General features: G+C 45.6%; 1 protein-coding gene across 1 annotated transcript in view; it reads right to left on the bottom strand.

The window, feature by feature from the left end:
• Positions 1-13006: 13006 nt before the first annotated feature.
• The window catches only part of abcb6a (ATP binding cassette subfamily B member 6 (LAN blood group) a), a 63628-nt gene continuing 53729 nt past the window's right edge, over positions 13007-22905 (bottom strand). The window contains exons 16-18 of the mRNA XM_084316380.1: positions 19863-19957; positions 16539-16607; positions 13007-15926 (exon numbers count right to left, since the gene is read on the bottom strand). Of these exons, the coding sequence (XP_084172506.1) occupies positions 15770-15926; positions 16539-16607; positions 19863-19957 (321 nt within the window). The 3' untranslated portion in view covers positions 13007-15769. The remainder of the gene's footprint in view (positions 15927-16538; positions 16608-19862; positions 19958-22905) is intronic.

The following is a 22905-nucleotide window of genomic DNA, read 5'->3' as shown; positions in this document are numbered from 1 at the left end:
TGCTGCTGTGTGACCACGCGCCCTGACGTACTGCGACGTACTGACGTCACTGCTGCGTGCAGGCGGGGAGGCGCGCAGGCGCAGTGCCACGGGCTGCCTGGTGGCGGCAATACTAGTATGCAGCTGTAACCTCGTTCCCAGCTTTATCTGGTAAAGCACTACGGCCGAAAGTGTATAGGGAGTCCCATAGATATCTATATATAGATATCTATGGGGAGTCCCGTCCCGCCCGCCCCTGAAATCACGACAGGTGCTCGTGAAAATGCACTCCCCCCAGAAACAACCTCGCTATCGCCTCCCTCGACAGTTCTTGTGTGAATTGCCCAGCCCTAACTTGGCTAACTAAATGACCTCGAAAATGGAACAGACACTTCACACGTTTCTATAATTGTTTTGTTGAAAATGTCCGCTGATAACTCCATTGTCTTGTTTTCGAGATGTACGAGTGTCTGCTTGTTGTTTGTTTCCCTGGGGACTATAAACAGATGAGGGGGTGCCCGCAAACCGGAAAGCCTGTAGCCGGTATTTCTGTATTTCCGATTAACACTTTAGGAGGCATAGCTTTACCAGCCTAATGCAGCTGCAGAGCCAGCGGCGCTCTTGATTGATTGATTGATTGATTGATTGATTGATTGATTGATTGAAAACTGTATTTAACAGATTGCAGAATGGGTACAGACAGTACAGTACAGCTCAATAGCATCACACCTGGACAAGAGGCAGGGGAACTATGTGAGAATGCTGTTCATCGACTACAGCTCAGCATTCAATACCATAGTCCCCTCCAAACTCATAGCCAAGCTCAGGGACCTGGGCTTGCCTTGAACTATGACCTCTGCCAGTGGGTCTTGGACTTCCTGACGGGCAGACCCCAGGTGGTGAGAGCAGGCAACTGCACCTCCTCATCCATCACTCTCAACATGGGGGCCCCCCAGGGCTGTGTTCTGAGTCCCCTCCTCTACTCCCTGTACACACATGACTGTGTGGCACAGCGGAACACAATCATCAAATTAGCTGACGACACAGTAGTGGTGGGCCTGATCTCTGCAAACGACGAGAGGGCCTACCTGGAAGAGGTCAAGGTCCTGGCGGGATGGTGTCAAGAGAACACTCTCCCTGAACGTCAGCAAAACAAAGGAGATGATTGTGGACTTTAGGAGGTCGGGGGTCAGGGACTACAGCCCCCCCAGCATCGACGGGGCACCGGTTGAGAGAGTGAACAGTTTTAAGTACCTCGGAGTCCACATATCCGAGGACTTGACATGGACCATCGGCATATTTAGACCACTTTTACTGGGGCACGTGCATCAGTTGACATCAGTTGTGCCCCAGTAAAAATGTCCCCAGAAAAATAATAATAATAATAATTATTATTATAATTTTTTACTTCGCTTTCAAATATTATAGTGAAATATTTTGCACTGTTGTCGCATTTATCTTGTTGAAATCCTCCAACAGGCTCTTTTTTGTAAGTTGACTGCTTTGCACACCCCTATGATAGCTAATACATTGCTGCTGGCGGGACAAAACCTCCTAACTCCATTTACTTTTTTTTCTTTTTTTATCAACTCAGTAGATCATCCTCCATGTGTGTGTGGTTTTACAAAGTCTACACAATGGGAAAGCATTAAACCAATCATCTGCCTAAACCTCGTAACTCTATTCGCCCTCAAATCTGTGTTCGTTTTTTTCATCTGCTGAAAAGTTGGGTTTTTGGAGTTATGAGGTTTTGTCCCGCCAGCAGTGACATGGTACATCCCATGGTGCTCAGCTGTCAGCAGTCAGCTGGCCTCGCACAGTTCACAGGTAATCACACAGTGGTTGCATTCTGTCATGATGGCAACCCCGCTAAGAAAGTTAAAGCAAAGGAAATTCGGGCATTCCAGCCGTCATGGACAGACTACGGGTTTGTGTGTCAGAAGGATCGTGCTGTGTGTACTTATGTTTAGAAAATGTAGTTTAGCGCCCCAGTGGCGAACCACATAGCGCGCTCAGCCGCGACACGGGCGACCCGGGTTCGATTCCCGAATCCGTCGTTATTTCCCGGATGTCTTCCCCCCACTCTGTCTCCCATTTCTCCTCTGTCTCTCCCTACTGGACTGCCCAGTAGTAATAAAGCGATAAAAAAACACCAAAAAAAGAATCCTAAAAAAAGCATCAAAAAAGTTTCAAAGATCAGGCGGATCAGGCAGAATCTATTAAACGTGCCATGGCCAGGTATGGGAAGCAAGCCAGCACCCTCAAAGTGTTCACGACTGCTAAAAACTACGCAACTGAAGCAAGCTATCGCATCGCATTGTGGGGCGGCGTGGCTCAGGGGTAGAGCGGGGCGTCCAATGATCGAAGGGTTGGTGGTTCGAATCCCGCTCAAGCCCATGTCCATCCCATTGCCGTTGTGTCCTTGGGCAAGACACTTAACCTACTTGCCTCGTATGAATGTGTATGCCTATTCATGCCTCTTTGAACTGCTGCGGTCAGGCAAGCGATACCGGAGTCTCATGGCAAGCACAGAGAGACTCAGAAGAAGCTTCTATCCCCAGGCCATCAGGATGCTCAACGAACAATAACACTATGTAACCATCAAATGCACACAGCACACACATCCACACGCACACACTCACTTTAAACAAACAACTCACTGCAGCACCCACTTTACCCACTTTAGAACACCTAAACACACTTTATATTTATTGGTAAAGAATTTGCACTACAACCCATACCTCATTACACCTTACTGTAAATTGTACCTAAATTGTACCTCATCCCATTTCTGCTTTGCACTGTATAGTATATTGTATATTAGTATATTTGTATAGTATATTGTATGGTAACTCAGTTACTTCTACTCTGCATTGAACATTGTACATATGTACATACTGAACACTTGTGTCTACGTACTTGACTTCTATTTTATACTTGCTATACTTATTTTATTTTATACTTATCTATTTTTGTCTAGCAGTCTCTGGAGCGTAACAGAAAGAAGCATTTTGTATAAAAGTATTCTGTACTTCTGTATGACAACTAATAAAGAAACTTGAACTTGAAAATACACACAATTGTTAAGGGGATGCAGACCAGAGAAATACTTTGGTCTCAGGGCAGCGCCACCCACCCAATCATAGCTGTCAGCCATCCCGTTTTTCCCGGGATTGTCACGTATTTCAACCTTCCTTCCCGCCGTCACCTCCGTGACGACAGGTGGCAGCAGTGTAGATTAGAACGTTTGCACAGGAAGTCAGACCGGAAGACGGTTGCTACCCGAAGAAGAAGAAGACCAGCGACCGGCTAAAGGAGGGGTAATGTATTACATTCTACAACTACCTAGAAAAAGGCAGAAAAGTGATACCGGCAAAGTGGGGTTGTTCCCGGAGAGCTCACTCTCGGCCGTGGTTTCTCAGTGTATAATGTATGGTGCTCTCCCTCAACATGCGAATAGGGTGAGACAACACCATTCTTTAGTCCAAATAATACCCTACTTTATACTATATTATTGTCATTCGTTTAATGTAAAGTCAGTCTTACATTGGCACTGCTTTAATGTTGCATTTACCCATAATCCATTGCTGTATTAGACGTGCCAGTATAACTTTTGTAATATGAATGAAGAGCAAATGTAAAGTGAATCAATACACAATGAAATAATATCTTTATTGTTACGGACAGTGTCCTTATGTGTATATATATATATGGGGGTTATGTATGTTATCTGTTGTGTGTGTGTATATAGGCATGTTTTGGTTGTTCTGTTTTTGTCTCCCTCCTGTGTAACATATCCCATTCTCAGGTGTCTCCCAGTTGCAGCACCAGCAGCCAGCTGGTCAATCAGCAACTCACCCCAGTGCAACGGCAGGTGAGGCTGATCTGCAATCAACATCCACTCTCCCTTTATATATCCCATGTTGTGCAGTGTTAGTTAGCTCTTTTGGCTCATTGTGGTGGTGGGTGTCTCTCTGGTGATAATTCTGTGTGTTGTTAGGTATATAGAGCAGTGGCTCTTCAGAGGTAAAAGCTCTGGTTCTTAGGTATATAGAGCAGTGGCTCTTCAGAGGTAAAAGCTCTGGTTCTTTGTATAAACAGGTAAGCTATTAATTATGTGCTGCCTGCGTGGACCAAACCCTGTGTGGGGTATATATACTGTTGGCCCTGTTTTGCCATTTGCCACTCTGTGTGGGGTATGTATATTGTTGGCCATTTTAGATTCATCCTACACTGAGCTATATGGTTAGAGTGGTGATTCATCCTACACTCTAAGCATTGGGGTTAAAGTGGTGTTCATCCTACACTATGAGCTACATGGTTAGAGTGGTGTTTCTTTATATAAACAGATAAAAGCTCTGGTTATTAGGTATATAGAGCAGTGGCTCTTCAGAGGTAAAGGCTCTGGTTCTTAGGTACATTTGGTAGAGCTGGTGAAAGCTCTGGTTCACTTCATTGTTTTGGTGTTCTTTAGTTTGCTGTACATTTCTGTATTAACCCTTTGTATATTTGTTTCCCTTGTGTCACCCAGCCTATGGTGATTGCTTTTCTTTGTATTAATCTTTTGTTTCGCACACAGGGACATTGAGGACAGGAAGATACCCTGGGTCTACATTTTGCATCACGTAGGTGACCTGATGTTAAAGACACCAGCTTTAGAGTGAGCACCACCACCTGTACTTTTGGGCGTGCAGCGCCTGTAAAGGGGGGTGGGTTTTCATTTCCTTTTACTATTTTATTTGGTGCCACTAGGTAGTCCTCCTTGCTCTCTGTGTTGCTGTGTTTTTGTTCATTTGTGAAATAAATACTATTATTTTGCAAATTGTTTCATGGTTTTGTGTCACTGCACCCTCACCTAACGTGTCTGTGGCCTTGTGTTGCGTCCCCTTACTGGGGTGCGTAACATTTATCTATATCACATGTCAAAACTACTTTAACCCTTTGACTGCCACACTGCCACGTGACAAAAAGGGTTAACCCTTTCACAACCACACTACTGAAGGTTAACCCTTTCACTGCCACACTACAGACGGTTGTCCCTGCATGGTGGCAGAAATGCAATTGGGGAAACCCAGAAACAGCCCTTTCCTCCATGAACTATAAACGTTTGTATCGTGTCATGATATTAGGAAATATATACAAAGACAACACAAACACTCACCCTATCACCCACTTTACTCACTTTAGACACTTTAACACACTTTATATTTACTGGTAAAGAGATTTGCACTACAAGTCATACCTCATTGCACCTTACCCTAAGTTTGTACCTCACTGTTACTCTTTTTACTCTGTATTGTATATTGTGTATATATGTATATTGACTGAACACTTTATTTGACGTACTTTTGACTTTTTCTATTTTACACTTTTCATCTATTACTGTATGAAGCACACTCCCAGGGGCTCATACAGAAAAAATCATTTCATGATAAAAGTCATCTGTATTTTACTATGACAATTAGTAAACAAACTTGAAATTCTAAAGAATTGTCTACCATGGAAACCCTGCGGACAGCTGATTGGAGAGAGGGGGGGGGGGGGGTTGGTCCTTGGTTTCAGCTTGCAGCTGTCAATCATGGGGCTTGGTTATAAATAATGTATCCGACAACATTCGAGGCGATAACAGGGCCTTGCAGTTGCTGGGTCGTAATTCATATTATTACTCCTATAGTTTGGCAGTTTGACCTTTGATCTTGAGAGAATTGCGCGCTATAGGCAGGTGCGCCCGCTTTGGACGGATTAATTTGCACAAACTCTAATGAACCCTTTCACTACCACACTACGGAAGGTTAACCCTTTACTATCACACTACAGACGAAGGGCTAACCCTTTGTCGTGTGGCAGTGAAAGGGTTAACCTTCTGTATCGTCGCAGTGAAAGGGTTAACCATCTGGTAGTGCGGCAGTGAAAGGGTTAATTCATTACGGCGCACAAGCCGCTCCGACGCCTTCCAATCAGCAGCGACCCTTCCCATCATGCACCTCACCTCACCTCATGCACCCTTCCCATCATGCACCTCACCTCACCTCATGCACCCTTCCCATCATGCACCTCACCTCATGCACCCTTCCCATCATGCACCTCACCTCATGCACCCTTCCCATCATGCACCTCACCTCACCTCATGCACCCTTCCCATCATGCACCTCACCTCACCTCATGCACCCTTCCCATCATGCATCTCACCTCACCTCATGCACCCTTCCCATCATGCACCTCACGGCTGCTTACGCTCCTCTACATTGGACATTTAATTGAATGCCGCTGCAGTGCTAGACGTGGCTGCTTTGGGTCGGAACGGACCGTGACTTTGGTCCATCAGGCACGTGAGAGGGATCAGAATCAACAGGGCAGGACGGGACTAATGATTTATGAATATATATTTTTTTTTATCCACTTTTTTCTCTCCTGTTTTTCTCAGATTTTCTCCCATCCCAATTTCGTCGTTATGCCAATTCCCCCCTCCCCTTCCTGGTCGTTGCTCGCATGTGCCCCCCCACTGGTCGGTCTAGGGAGTCCTGAAGTCTATCAGATGCTTCCTCCGTCACGCATAGGAGACGGCCAGCAACCTCTTTTCACCTGCCAGCGCGGACTCTCATTGGTGAAGTGTAACGCGTGGGAGGTCACACTACCTTCAACATATCCCTTCTTTGCTGTGCAGGCGCCCTGACCGACCTGTAGGAGTCGCTGTTTACAACGACCAGAATACCACCCCACCGGCTTCCCTCCCGCTGACTCTGCCAATTGAGCCAGTATGACGGCCGGCCAAGCCGGAGGCAACGCTGACAGCCGGATTCGATACCAGTGTCTCTGCGGTGGTGACGAGCGCTTAGACCGCTGCGCCACCCAGTCGCCCCTTATTAATTTTTTTTAAGTGAATTTCTATTCATACGTATTTTAGCCACCAGTTGTGCAGCTATAGTTTAAATGTACTTTGAATGAACCCTTACAACCCAATTATGTAACAAGATGAATACCCTACTAATAATAAGCACTTCTGATTGGATAGTAGTAAAATATGTGGGGTATTTCGAGTGGGCATAAGGTACATTATTTACAGGGGCAGATGGTGAAGGGCTTTGTAGGCGAGAACCGGGATGTTGGAGTTGATTGGCGGGCCGGCGGGGGAGACAGGAAGCCAGGGGAGGTCTTGTGACTGAGGTGATGTGGTGCCAGGATGTGGTGTGAGTTAGAAGAAGCCTGGCAGATGCGTTCTGGATATTAGCTTACATCGTGACTCAGGGCACCAGACCTCATGACATCTCTATAACCTTGCAAACAAATACTACACGAGTAATGATAAATAAATAATGACGTGTGCGTGTAGGTGTGTAACTTTAGGACACATCAATAAATACAGATGCTGGGCTCAGATGTGTGTGTGTGTCACAGTTCAAACTGGAGAAAACATTAATAACTTGGAATGAGAACATTTAGAGGTTGAGGTACTGCTGCCTCACAGCAAGAAGGTCCTGGTTCAGTGGTTAGTACTGCTGCCTCACAGCAAGAAGGTCCTGGTTCAGTGGTTAGCACTGCTGCCTCACAGCAAGAAGGTCCTGGTTCAGTGGTTAGCACTGCTGCCTCACAGCTAGAAGGTCCTGGTTCAGTGGTTAGCACTGCTGCCTCACAGCTAGAAGGTCCTGGTTCAGTGGTTAGTACTGTTGCCTCACAGCAAGAAGGTCCTGGTTCAGTGGTTAGTACTGTTGCCTCACAGCAAGAAGGTCCTGGTTCAGTGGTTAGTACTGTTGCCTCACAGCAAGAAGGTCCTGGTTCAGTGGTTAGTACTGCTGCCTCACAGCAAGAAGGTCCTGGTTCAGTGGTTAGTACTGCTGCCTCACAGCAAGAAGGTCCTGGTTCAGTGGTTAGCACTGCTGCCTCATAGCTAGAAGGTCCTGGTTCAGTGGTTAGTACTGTTGCCTCACAGCAAGAAGGTCCTGGGTTCAGTGGTTAGCACTGCTGCCTCACAGCAAGAAGGTCCTGGTTCAGTGGTTAGCACTGCTGTCTCACAGCAAGAAGGTCCTGGTTCAGTGGTTAGCACTGCTGCCTCACAGCTAGAAGGTCCTGGGTTCAGTGGTTAGCACTGCTGCCTCACAGCAAGAAGGTCCTGGTTCAGTGGTCAGCACTGCTGCCTCACAGCATGACAGTCCTGGGTTCAGTGGTTAGCACTGCTGCCTCACAGCAAGAAGGTCCTGGTTCAGTGGTTAGCACTGCTGCCTCACAGCAAGAAGGTCCTGGGTTCAGTGGTTAGCACTGCTGCCTCACAGCAAGAAGGTCCTGGGTTCAGTGGTTAGCACTGCTGCCTCACAGCAAGAAGGTCCTGGTTCAGTGGTTAGCACTGCTGCCTCACAGCAAGAAGGTCCTGGGTTCAGTGGTTAGCACTGCTGCCTCACAGCAAGAAGGTCCTGGTTCAGTGGTTAGTACTGCTGCCTCACAGCAAGAAGGTCCTGGGTTCAGTGGTTAGCACTGCTGCCTCACAGCAAGAAGGTCCTGGGTTCAGTGGTTAGCACTGCTTCCTCACAGCAAGAAGGTCCTGGTTCAGTGGTTAGTACTGCTGCCTCACAGCAAGAAGGTCCTGGTTCAGTGGTTAGCACTGCTGCCTCACAGCAAGAAGGTCCTGGTTCAGTGGTTAGCACTGCTGCCTCACAGCAAGAAGGTCCTGGGTTCAGTGGTTAGCACTGCTGCCAGCAAGAAGGTCCTGGTTCAGTGGTTAGCACTGCTGCCTCACAGCAAGAAGGTCCTGGGTTCAGTGGTTAGCACTGCTGCCAGCAAGAAGGTCCTGTGTTCAGGAGGCCTATTCTGTGTGGAGTTTACATGTTCTCCCTGTGTTTGTGTGGGTTTCCTCCATGTACTCTGGTTTCCTCCCACAACGTGACACACATGCATGCTGGGTACATACTGTACATGTTCTGGTTCAAGATTGTGAACCTAGGGGCGACACCTTGTGAGCAAAAGCTGAACTACACGGATAGTGAACATGCCAGATAATACAGAGGCACTGGGCAGGCTGCCTGAATACTTTCGACAACAAATGTTTGTTTCCGTGTCTCTGATTGGCCCGCACGTTTCTGGTCATGTGACATGTGCGCCAATCGTGGGACCGCAAGTTTCTACACTGGTTAAGCTTAGGCGCTCTTTCGAAGTTGGTTAAGGTTAGAGTTTGTCTTAGAGCATGGCGATAGAACGCCTGCCCTTCTTTCGACGGTTAAGCTTAGGCACTCTTTCGAAGTTGGTTAAGGTTAGAGTTTGTCTTAGAGCATGGCGATAGAACGCCAGGTAGTTTGCAGGCTGTTAGACCCGGAAATAGACGCAGAACTTGCTGTCCCACGATTGGCGCACATGTCACATGACCTGGCCAATCAGAGCGCAAAACTCGAACGCGGAAACAAACATTTGTTGTCGAAAGTATTCACGCGGGCAGGCTATCTGACTACATAGAAGACCAGATCTAAGGTTTGTAACGAGTAAACTGTCAGCACTTGGCTGAGCCAACAGAAGATTGATTGATTGATTGAACATGTTATTAAGATTGCAGAATGGGTACAATACAGTTACGGCTCAATACACACAATAGTATTGGATGCAGACCAGAGAAAGACTTTTGTCTTGTTTACATCAGGGTCCCCCATTCAATTCATAACATTTATGACATACACGACATACAGATATACTGTTACATCCAGACATTTATGACATACAAGATATACAGTACTGTTTATTTACAGACAGAGTTTCTAAAAGAGAATATATACATTTGAGGGGGAGGGGGGACTGTACATTGGGGGGGGGGGGGGTCAGTTTCAAATGGCTGCCTCCGGTAGGTGCTCTTTGAGAGCGGTTTTGAAGGTGGGTAGGGATTCACATCCTTTTACGGCTGTGGGTAGGGCGTTCCACATTGTTGGGGCACAATTCCGAAACGTGTTTAGTCCCTTGTTTGAGACGAATCTGGCATTGGACATGATTTGTGGAGCTCCCTCTGGTGTTGTGGTCGTGGTATTCACTGACCTTTGGGAAGTATTTCGACATGTACATGGGTACCTTAGTGGTGTAGTGCATCTTGTAGACCAGGCCCATTGCAAGTGGCTGTACTCGGTCTAAGAGCAACGGTCTACTGTAAAACATTTAGGCCTACCGATTTGATTTTTATTTGGAAATGACAAACGCGTCATAAAAACAAATTATCATGACCAATTTGTATTCCTGAGGATATGACACTTATTTCCAAGGTGGTCCTCGATGGAAGACATAAAAACATAAAAACACAGCACATTATAGCTAGAGTTCCAGTACCCCCGTCTACTCTAGCCCTGGAATCTGATTTTCTGCCCTATGGCTGCTGAGCAATTTTGCTCTTCCAATAGTTGAGCCTTTACCGGTTTTAAAAATGCTTTTAGTCTGACTTTGCTTGATAGGCAGAGAGGTAGTTCATTCCAAAGTACAACACCTGTGTAGAAAAAAGGAGCTTCTTGCCATCTTACTCCTAGCTTTAGGAACACTGCGAGACATAATGCTATAGCTCTGGTGTTATGATCGCGTAGCTCTCTTACCATAACCACATGACCTTTCAAATATTCAGGGGACCTGTCGTTAACAATGATATACATGTGGTTTAGCTTTAGTTGTTTTACCCTTTTATCTACCGGTAATAGTCCTATATTACCTCCATTAGGCTCCTTGCCCCCTCGACAGATGCCTTCAAATCTAGACTCAAAACCCACTTCACTTCTACCTATTAGCTTTTCCCGATGTTCACCGACTCATGCCCTGTTTTCCTGTGTGTCCTCCCGTAAAACTGAGATGTGATTGTCGTCTAGATCAGGGGTTCCCAAACTTTTCAGGCCGGGGCCCAGAAAATAAGGCGTCAGAGAGCCGCGGCCCGATGCACATCGTCTGGCTTTTTTTTTTTTTTTTTTTGCCAGGCGACCGATTTTTTAAGCCAAATATCACTTCAATCCTATTAAGTTAGTTCAAGTTAGTTATTCATTTATATGTGCTATTTATGAGAGGGCTAACTTGTTGCAAAATAATAATGATAATAATAATAGCCTCATTAAAATACTATTGTTGCTTCGGTTGTTTTCAGCGTTTTATGTGCATAATCTGTTATTTAGTTTGAAATGTTCGTTGAAATAAGTAGATTTTTCGTTTTTGTTTATTTATTAAGTTAATATAAAACCATATAGTCACATTTTAGAATACAATAGAAAAGAATTTCAGAATACAACTAGAAACACTGTCCTGGCCTGCTTCTAAGTTCAGTGGCCTGACAAAAAAAATTTAAATAAAAAAAATAAAAAATAAAAAAATAAAAAATAAAGAAAATGTTTTTTTTTAAATCATCTCGCGGCCCATCCGTGGCTGCTCGCGGCCCACCTTTGGGTCGCGACCCCGACTTTGGGAACCACTGGTCTAGATGTATCTATTGTGTATCCACCCTCTGTACAGCACTTTGGTTGACATGTGTATCTATAAATCAATCTGATTGATTGATTGATATGTGTCCTGAGAGGGGCGTTTAACATGCATCTACACACATTGTCCTGTGCAACCTGCAGTTATATATATATATATGTGAAAGGCACCATGGACAAAGACCTACAGGACATGAGGAACTGAGGCTACAAGCGTATAGTGAGTCAGACAGGGCAACTGATGTAAGTGAAATACAACAGAAACGCACATATTACAGGATATACATCTACTGCAGGTAACAAATAACATCAACTACAGGAGACGTTAATAATAATACAGCAATAATAATAATAATAATAATAATAATAATAATAATAGGGTAAAGCTAGGTTTATTCAAGGATGTATGAATGCTGACGGCGCCAAACTGTTCCAGTCTTGTTTTATTACATAAATAATATAGGCCTCTGTGTGGAATTGATATTTGACGGCTACCGTTTTGGGGCCAGTTCTGTCAATATTTAGTTTGAGGAGGTTCTTTGACTTTGATCTGAATTTCAGCTCAACTACTGTATATCTGATGCGTGCATACTACTATTATGCAATAAAAAAAAATAAACAAAGAAAACACATAAAATAGCCCATTTTATTTTTCAGAAGTACAAAGAAATACAGAATATTTACAAAATGTAATCATGGACAGTGTTTAGCCTACTTATTATTGTAATACTCATAGATAATAACAAAAGAAATAGGCCCAGGCCTTGGTCATTTGGCCTATGCTCTCTTTGTTGGTTGTCTACCGAGTGCCTAAAATGTAAAATGTACTTAATAAATTACATCCATAAGACCAGCACACAGGATAATACTGGCCCAGGATAATACCCTGCTCTCTAAATATCAGTATCGGCCATTGAAACCCATATCGGTCGACCATTACTTTGTAGTCTGGAGCCCCTAAAAACAGAGGGATACCAAACCATGACCCAACATACCGAGACAGACAGAACATTTTCCCTTTCCAGTCTATATGGCTTCATTAATAATTAAAGGAGGGCTTCAGAGTGAAAATATTAATTATTTCACAAGAAAAATAAGAAATCTATAGGAAATATTGTTAACGTGATAATGTATTTGTACCCCACCAAAGTCCTCTGGCGCCCCCCACTGGCTGAGAACCTAATAACGAAGCCTCGTTCATCTGTATAGAGATGGTGCCTAGTGATCTTTTAGTGCGAGTGCACACTTCTCTCTTACAAGGTTTCACAAAAATCAGCAAGTTGTGCATTCTTCCTTTTCATCCCTTCGTTTCCTGTAAATTAGCTGTTATTTACTTCTCGACAAAGCAGTTAAATTCACACAAACCCACACTGGCTTGGTACACCCAAGGTATAGATTATACAAATACCACTACTGCAGTATGTAAACAAGATAACAGTACTTTCTTAAATCAACAGCGGCAACAATAGCAGCGTATAGAAAGGCAGTGAGAACCAGGGACGTTTCTATTTCAGTTTTTCTGGGGCCCGAATGCAAAATCTTGTTTAGGCCCCCCCCCCCCCCCCCCCTATCTCAAGCCGATACAACATCGAGTTGACTAGCTAACATCCATTTTATTCATCTTTTCTTGTTTGTACGTAATGTTTCGTAGGCAAAGCCACATTCTGCTTTCTAGATCAACAAATTTGAGCCAAAAAAGAAAAAGAAATAAACAAAGAAATATATATGAGGGTGTTACGGGGGCCCCCCCTGGTGGTTACAGGGGGCCCTATGCAACCGCGTATTCCGCATAATAGCAAGACACGGCCCTGATGAGAACCAGCAGAGTATATTGGATGGAGTCTACGGTGTATACTGGTGTTACTTATGCGTTTATAAATGTACTATATAACCTCCACAACACATTTAAGTATCTCTGTCCTCAAGACATTGTGGATCCCAAGTATTGATAGAATAGAACCACAACAAAAAAGATAAAATGGCTACGCTTGTCTATATACTGCCTTTAGTTAGTAATGCGCTTAAGCTATACTGCTTAGTTTTCAGTGCAGGTACACCAATACCCATACCAATATTGAGTATTAGCCTGATATCAGGCTAAAATAACCTATAACTGGATACTCTGTTATCGATAGCTTGGCAGTTTCAAGTCCCCCTTTTTTTTGCACAGCCGAATGTCGCCAGGTGGTGCAATCATCTGTGAGATGATTCTCCCCCGGTGATGTCGATAACACAAACATTTAAAAAGGTACACTTCAACAGAAACCTAAAGTTACAGCGTCGTGGAACAGTGGGGCCGCGATGGTCTTACGGGCGGAAACACTGAGCCTCTCTACACGACGGGAGAAGAAGTAACATGTTTCAGTGAGCGTCAGCTCCTCGTGTGTGAGAGAGAGAGGACATGTTTCTCTATAGTGGCTCAGGCTATAATAAAAAAAATTCACACGGCAAAGAAATCTCCATCTCAACAAATAACTTGATCGTGTATTCGGTCTTAAAATCGGACCTTCTTCAAAACAGGTGGAAAATATGATGTCAACAGGGCGGCGAGATGATTACAAATCTTGTGATTGAAGGATCAATAAAAGAGGGTGGGGCTTGAGATCATAGGTCAATTAGCCTGTTTCAAGGATTTTCTGAAAACAATATACAACAAACAATATAAAGATATTGTCAATTGAACAAGGTACAAGTGAAACCGTCTTACACAATTGATTCTCTCTTATTTCCTGAAAGGAAGACTTTAAGACTTATTAATAAGATGGAGACTTCTTTCTTTTTGCAGTGTAAAATCCCTGATCTAAGTTAATATTTTGATCGCTTGTTATTTTTCCTTATGTTTCTCGCAAAGATACGATGGGAGACAAAAGGTAAACCGACCAAATAACATATCTTTACCGGAGCTTGGCAGCCTTTAACCCTTTCACCGCCGCGCTACCAAAACGGTTAACCCTTTCACTGCGGCGACACACGGAGGGTTAACCCTTTCGACCGTTGGTTGTGTGATAGTAAAGGGTTAACCTTCTGCCGTGTGGCAGTGAAAGGGTTAAAGGCCTAATCCGTGATTGTAGTATGACCTTTTTTTTGGATTATTATATTTATTATATTATTGGATACATTTTTTTAATACATCTTTTATCTGAAATGTATGGTCCGTGTCTCCGATACAAGGTCTGGCAGTAGGAGACAGCTGAACCCGGGTTTTACCAGGCTTGTGAGGTCGTAACTCATAACAGGTTTCTTTACATTGGTAATGTTTAACCCTTTCACTGCCGCACTACCAAAACGGTTAACCCTTTCACTGCGACAACACACAGAAGGTTAACCCTTTCACTGCCACACGACGGCCGGTTAACGGCGACCGTCGGTTGTGTGATAGTAAAGGGTTAACATTCTGTCGTGTGGCAGTGAAAGGGTTAATGAAACAGTGGAGTCAATCACACCTGTATTCAGAGTTATGATGAGTTAAAAAAAAAGAAGAAGCTAAAAAGCAGATTTTCCAACTATGTGTCAAACTCGAGAACATTTTGCGAATATATATACCCAACGGTTTGGATAGTCAAATTAATTCTGGTTTCACAGCAATGACTCGTGAATATACAATACAGATATGTAAATGATAGAAATGCAAGCAAATCAGCATATTATGTTGAACAGACAAGTCTTTTTTTTGGTAAAATGTCAGTTCAAATCCTGTCTGAAACCTCATGGCGTCAGTCTGAAACCTCATGGCGTCAGTCTGAAACCTCATGGCGTCAGTCTGAAACCTCATGGCGTCAGTCTGAAACCTCATGGCGTCAGTCTGAAACCTCATGGCGTCAGTCTGAAACCTCATGGCGTCAGTCTGAAACCTCATGGCGTCAGTCTGAAACCTCATGGCGTCAGTTTGAAACCTCATGGCGTCAGTTTGAAACCTCATGGCGTCAGTTTGAAACGTTAACGCTTCAGTTTATTCATTTCTGGACTTTCTGCACACTTCTGTTTTCTCACGAGGCGACAATCCGCCCGGCGACCGCCGTCTACTCTGTTCTACTCCCTCAATATGAAACGACAACAACAACAAAAAAAAACATGAATAATTTAAAAGGTCTGTTAAAACAACCAAGACCTCAAACATCACAGCAGACAAATACCTTAAAGTGCAAAAACAAAAAACCTCACGAGGAGTCTCTCTCTCCAGAGTGTCTCCTCCCCCCGTTACAAATCTTTGGTTCTATAAAAAAAGGTACCTTCCCTCTCGTCTCGTCGACTTCTCGCGGCTCGGTCGGTCTCGTAAAACAACACGAGAGTGTTCCTGTAGACCGAACTCGACTGATCCACTTTAGAGTACGACAGAGTTTCGAGTCAGAAATCTATAGAGTTGTGAGAATCCAGGGAGCTCAGTGACCGGAGTGTCCTGCGGGGGGCGCTGCAGGCTGTAGCTTCTCGGACTTGCAGTCTTTGGCTTCCGTGTTGTCGGAGTCGAGGTCCTGGGCCTCTTGTTGCTTCATCCACATGTCTGCGTACAGACCGCCTTGGGCCAGGAGCTCGTCGTGTCTTTGGGATATAATTTAGAGGAGGAGAAGTTATGTAACTTAGTAGGATGCATAGATGGAACGGCTGGTGACAGTTTGAATGAATGATTTTTAAATGTTTTATACTTTATTGTGTCAAAGAAGTCACTTTACATTTACAGTAGGTATAGTATGTGTACACACATACACATACATAACTGCACATATCCATACATACATACACACACAAATGTACATACGCATATTTAAAATTCTGACACTTTTCTTTTTTTACCCATCACCCATACAAAAACAAAAGACAAAAACACATAAACAAAAGGGGGAGTACCAGTATAGATCCTGGACTGGTAAACCTATCCATCCATCCATGGTATACATCTAATATCCATCTAATATCTAATATCCATCCCTACTCCCTAAAAATAAAAAGGCTTGAATTTTCATTATAGGTGTAGGCCTATGGGGTGTTCCCCAACAATTGAGTAGTAGATCAAAGATAGCTCTCTGCCTACTACTACTACTGCTACTCTAGTTTTCTATTACTGTTTCATGTTACTTAAATCATTAAAGAATGAATGACTTAAGTGTCATTCATGCCGGGGCCTGTTCCTTCAGAATAAAAGCATGCGCTCACCTTCCTCGTTCAGCGATCTGGCCCTGGCTGACGACCATGATCTGGTCTGCGCCAATGATGGTGGACAACCTGGGGGGGGGGGCCCAAAGAAACGAAGTAGATGAGAGACTGGACTGATTTCCTTAACCACGGCTTAGTTTTGAGAAATGTAAAATCACATCATTAATTCTAAGTAAGATATTGTATTTATAATACATTTGGTAATTTGGCTGAACGCTTTTATCCAAAGCGACTTTACAAGTTCTGTACGACAAGTCAGCGGGAAGGAAGGGTGCGACTCTTATCCGCTGAGTAACAATGTTCATCAAACAGTGCTGAGACTTGGGTGCTTGCAGTGTTGAGTGCATAGTAGTACAGTAGGTAGTAATATAGGCAAGGAAGATTAATTAGTGGAAGAGTGCGTGATAGTATGTCTTTTTGCATGTCAACTAATAAAGAAACTTGAACTTGAAACTAGAAGACGGTAAGAAGGTTAGTGTTTTTTTCTCTCTTCTTCTTTCATTCTACAGTCAGAGAGACTCAGACTCAGCTTCTTCCCCCAGGCCATTAGAACACTGAACACTGAACTGTCCACTCACAAGTACACACAGACACACACACACACACACACACACCACTCATGCGGCAACCGCTAAAAAAAATCACTTTAAACAAAATGTCACTTAGGGCGGCTAGGTGGTGCAGTGGGCAAGGCACTCACCACCAATGCTGGAGACGCTGGGTTCGAGCCCAGCTCTCCACATTGTTTTCAGTTTGGCTGGTCGTCCGCACTAATACACATTGGCAGTATTAGGGGGAGGGAAAACGGAGGGGTGGGGATCGGACGTTGTGGACAGCGACTCCTACAGGTCGGTTGGTGCACCTGCACAGTAGAATCAGGAAGCGACGGGGGCGGGGCCCCTCCTCCAAAGCGCAGACCCCCGACGCTGAAAGATCGAGCTGAGCAGGTGAAAGATGCGACGGCTGCTACCTCGAGTATCGGAGGGGACTCGTGCTATGTATGGCTTAGTCCACATTGCAGCCGGCTTGTGGGAGGCAAGAAACAGCGTTCAAAGACAGGGGAGGGTTGAATTGGACGATACGAAAATTGGGATGGAAGAAAAATGGGAGAAAAAGTGGAGAAAAAAAAAATTTCACTTTAAAAAATAGAGTCTTTAGAAACACTTTAAAATAAGGAGGTACTGTATAGTTTAGATACAGTAAGAGTTAACATTGTAAATTGTATATTGCATAGTAGTGTATAGAACCAGTTTCTCAGGAACCTAGCATGTCTTTTTATTTTTTACCATGCATATCTTGTGTTTTATCTATAAAAAATGTCTATGCCTATTTTATTCTATTTTATTATTGTATTTTGCACAATCAATGCGGGCAAGACCACCCGCATTTCACTGTATGCCCCTGGTATGTATGTGACAAATAAACCTCTTGATTCTTGATTTCATATATTGATTGAAGATATTGATAATAATATATTCCTATATTGATCCCCTTGGGGAAATTCAGGAAATAGGAAATATTAATAATTCTTTATATATATATATATATATATATATATATATATATATATATATATATTTTTTAGGGCTGTCAAAATTAATGCTTTAACTTGAGATAAATTTAAATTATTTAAAGCATTAAAATAAATTAATCTAGATTAATCTATGGAGTGAAAAATCTTCAATCTTAGCACCGCGGATATAAGAAAGCGGTCTTTAAAGCTGAGTCAACGTTGATGGTTTTGTTGAACATTTGTATTTCACAGGAGAGACACTGTATTCAAAGGAAGCCATTAAAATAGTATTTACATTAATTCCATGATTTTACTCAAGTAAAAATCTGTTACAAGCTTCGGTCTTAAGTAGAAAAATGCTATTTTTTTATCTAGATTAATTACAGAAAATTGTGATTAATTATTAAAAAAAATTGTGGTATTTTATTGCTTTATTGGACATGGGCCCGGCAGAGAGGGAGGATGGGAGGAGATATGGGGGGAGGACATGGGCCCGGCAGAGAGGAAGGATGGGAGGAGATATGGGGGGAGGACATGGGCCCGGCAGAGAGGGAGGATGGGAGAAGATATGGGGGGAGGACAGAGGCCCGGCAGAGAGGGAGGATGGGAGGAGATATGGGGGGAGGACATGGGCCCGGCAGAGAGGAAGGATGGGAGGAGATATGGGGGGAGGACATGGGCCCGGCAGAGAGGGAGGATGGGAGAAGATATGGGGGGAGGACAGAGGCCCGGCAGAGAGGAAGGATGGGAGGAGATATGGGGGGAGGACATGGGCCCGGCAGAGAGGAAGGATGGGAGGAGATATGGGGGGAGGACATGGGCCCGGCAGAGAGGGAGGATGGGAGGAGATATGGGGGGAGGACATGGGCCCGGCAGAGAGGGAGGATGGGAGAAGATATGGGGGGAGGACAGAGGCCCGGCAGAGAGGAAGGATGGGAGGAGATATGGGGGGAGGACATGGGCCCGGCAGAGGGGGAGGATGGGAGGAGATATGGGGGGAGGACATGGGCCCGGCAGAGAGGGAGGATGGGAGAAGATATGGGGGGAGGACAGAGGCCCGGCAGAGAGGAAGGATGGGAGGAGATATGGGGGGAGGACATGGGCCCGGCAGAGAGGGAGGATGGGAGGAGATATGGGGGGAGGACATGGGCCCGGCAGAGAGGGAGGATGGGAGGAGATATGGGGGGAGGACATGGGCCCGGCAGAGGGGGAGGATGGGAGGAGATATGGGGGGAGGACAGAGGCCCGGCAGAGAGGGAGGATGGGAGGAGATATGGGGGGAGGACATGGGCCCGGCAGAGAGGGAGGATGGGAGGAGATATGGGGGGAGGACATGGGCCCGGCAGAGGGGGAGGATGGGAGGAGATATGGGGGGAGGACATGGGCCCGGCAGAGAGGAAGGATGGGAGGAGATATGGGGGGAGGACCGGTCCGGCAGAGAGGGAGGATGGGAGGAGATATGGGGGGAGGACATGGGCCCGGCAGAGGGGGAGGATGGGAGGAGATATGGGGGGAGGACCGGCCCGGCAGAGAGGGAGGATGGGAGGAGATATGGGGGGAGGACATGGGCCCGGCAGAGAGGAAGGATGGGAGGAGATATGGGGGGAGGACCGGCCCGGCAGAGAGGGAGGATGGGAGGAGATATGGGGGGAGGACATGGGCCCGGCAGAGAGGAAGGATGGGAGGAGATATGGGGGGAGGGAGGACATGCGGCAAAGGTCGCCGGGTCCGGGAGTCGAACCCGGGACGGCCACGCGTTGCACCGCAGCGCAGTTACGTTTATTTTCTCGATGCATGTTCCATCTCTTTACCTGTGGGCCACGACGACCGTGGTCCGGTTGGCGCAGACCTTGGCCAGGGAGGCCTGGATGTTCCGCTCCGTCTGCGTGTCCAGTGCCGACGTGGCCTGTTCGGGGGAGGAAGGGCATCTTTCAGGGAGGACACCATGTTGTAAATCACATTTATCATTTAGCTGACTGTTTAAAAAAAAGAAATTCTTATCTTTTCCCCCCTTCTTTTTCCGTTTTTCTCCCCTCCCAATGTTAGTCGTTATGCCAATTCCCACTCCCCCCTTCCTGGTCGTTGCGCACTCTACCCCCCTACCGTCAGTCTGGGAGGGCGGAGACTATCACGTGCTTCCTCCGACACATGTGTACCCAGCCCACCGCTTCTTTTCACCTGGCAGCGCGGACTCTCACCGGGGGAGTGTAACATGTGGAAGGTCACACTACCTCTCCCAGATCCTTCCCTTGCTGTGCAGGCGCCCCGACCGAACTGTAGGAGTCGCTGTTTACAACGACCAGGACCCACCCTCGCCGGGTTTCCCACCCTCTAACACGGCCAATTGTGTCAGTATGGACGGTCGGCCAAGCCGGAGGCAACACAGCTGGATTCGATCCCACTGTCTCTGTGGTGGGAGACAGACGCTTAGTCCGCTGCGCTACCCGGCCGCCCCTATCATTTAGTCATTTAGCTGACGCTTTTATCCAAAGCGACTTACAAGTTCTGTACGACAAGTCATCAGGAAGGGCACAACTCTATCAGCTGAGTAACAATGTTCATCAAGGTGTTGAGTGCTACAGTGTAGGTTAGTTTATTAGAACAAGTGCATAACAGTAAGGTTAGTTAGTGTAACTGAGGGGTACAATTCCCTGACTGTATTGTTAGATATGATACTTACTACCACTACCTCTTGTACTTTAGACTCTGGCCACCCAGTACTAGGCATAAATAATTATGGTAAACACTCCCACGTAGATGAAACGATCCAACACAAATGTACCAAGTCGAAAGTCTGCGTTTAATAATAATTAATACATAGCAAAAGGTATGTAGAGCAATCACTTAATTACATTTATGATTTGAAATAGGATGCACTTTTATGGCAAATGAGTATTCGTTGGTATATCAATAGAGAACGTCCAATCTCTGGTGGCGCAGGCGGTAAATATACAACCTGGAATATTTAAGGAATAATAGCAATGATACTTTAATGATTATAGAACTGGATACACTAGGGGGGGGTTCCGGTCGCTTGTAAGACAACTGGAGAAGGGGGGGGGGGTAGAGTCTGGCTGTATCCGTCTGGCCGAGGGTATCCTGGGAGAACCCACGGTTGTGCGGCTCGGTGCCTCAGCGATCCTCGATCCACAGATGAAAGCAGTTGGACTCTCTGTGGGCCGGCTTCCTCCGGTCCACGATGGAGAGACGTGAAGCGACCTCGTCGTGTAGAGCGTCTCCTCACCTGTCGTCCTCTCCGGGGGGGGGGTTTCCAACACACGGCAGTGTTGGTCTTTATCCATAGAATAATCACTGTATACAAAGCATAATCCGTGCCTGGGAAGGCGGGCTGTCGTCGGTAGAATAATCCGGTATGCAGGTCCACTCGCTCGTCGGCTCTGGGGTTCCTCGGGTGCAGCCTCACATGGGGTCGGCCACCCTGGATAAGCAGCCAGTTCTACCCGAAACGATGGGGGTACTGACTACGATAGTATTCTCACCGCACGAAGCACTACATATGAATAGACTATTATTAGCTTAATAGACTACGTCCAACTCGACGATATAGTGCCAAATATGACTATTCAAATATTAATATACACGATGTCTCAATACCGATGGTAGGCCGAACTTGGCCTTACTCCCACACGTGGCGTCGCGGGGAGGCTTTACGTCTGTCACTCTATTGGAGGGTAAGAAACTGGACTAAAAAAGGAAGTCCTACTTTAGTAGCGCAGTATATATACGCACTATGAACAAATAGTACCATTAGTGGTGCGGTAGCCAGATTCCTACGCGGAACTAGGACTTGTTCGTACATGTTGAGCGGTACGTTTGAACTGGGTCTGGGGGGTATGGCAGCCTGGCACCAAGGTCTCGACCAATAGTAGAATGGAGACTATTATGGGATGTTCAGTAGGCTAGAATGGATATTCAATGCATATTGTACAAGGAATATACAAGGGATATCAGGGAATATTAGAGAATATACAAATACAATTAAATATATATATATAAATAAATATATATATTCGGTTTAATCTGGCCCTTCACAACAGCCACCCCCTGATTGGTCCCAGACCTAATCAGTTAAGCAGAGACAGATTAATCGCGTTGTCTATTTACACATAAGGGTTTGCTGTAGGGGTCAGTCAACTTCACAAAGTCATAGGGTTATAGGGTCATGGTCATCATCGATTGTGTCTGGGAGTCGGGGCAGTTCTATGAGCCTCGCCACGGGACGGGTGTAAGTGCGACCCTGGACAAGCACTTCAGCTGCTCGGACCTTGCCGTCGGCACCGGTGATCACTTTGCTTACGCGGCCGGCCGGCCACATAGCTCTGGGCAGTGATTGATCAACAATCATGACGACTGTTCCTTCTGTCAAATTGTCTCTCTCCTTTACCCACTTCTGGCGGGTCTGTAGAGACGGTAGGTAGTGCAGTAAGAAACTGCTCCAAAACTTGTTGGCTAATACTTGGCTGTACCTCCACATTCGTCGGCCGTTCGCTTCTTCAGGCCGGTACATTGTCTGGGGTAACGCGGGATCTAGCCGCCCCATCAGGAGTGTGTTGGGGGTAACTGGGTCGATATCCGCCACATCGCTGGAGACGTAGCCGAGGTGCTTAGAGTTCAATACTCCCTCAATCTCCGTGAGGACTGTCATTAGGACTTCTTCTGCCACAGTCTGGGCCCCAAGTACTGCGTACAGGGCTGTCTTTATGGAACGCACTTCCCGTTCCCAAGTACCATCGAAGTGGGGTGCGTTTGGGGGGTTGAATTGGAAGTCAATCTGTGCTGGAGCGAGGTGGGTCTTAAGTTCTGGGCCCATAGCTTGGAAGCTCTCTCTCAGCT

The sequence above is a fragment of the Notolepis coatsorum genome, assembly GCF_963971535.1.
Source record: "Notolepis coatsorum genome assembly, chromosome: 1".
Taxonomy (NCBI): Eukaryota; Metazoa; Chordata; class Actinopteri; order Aulopiformes; family Paralepididae; genus Notolepis; species Notolepis coatsorum.
This window is presented reverse-complemented; position numbering and strand designations above follow the sequence as displayed.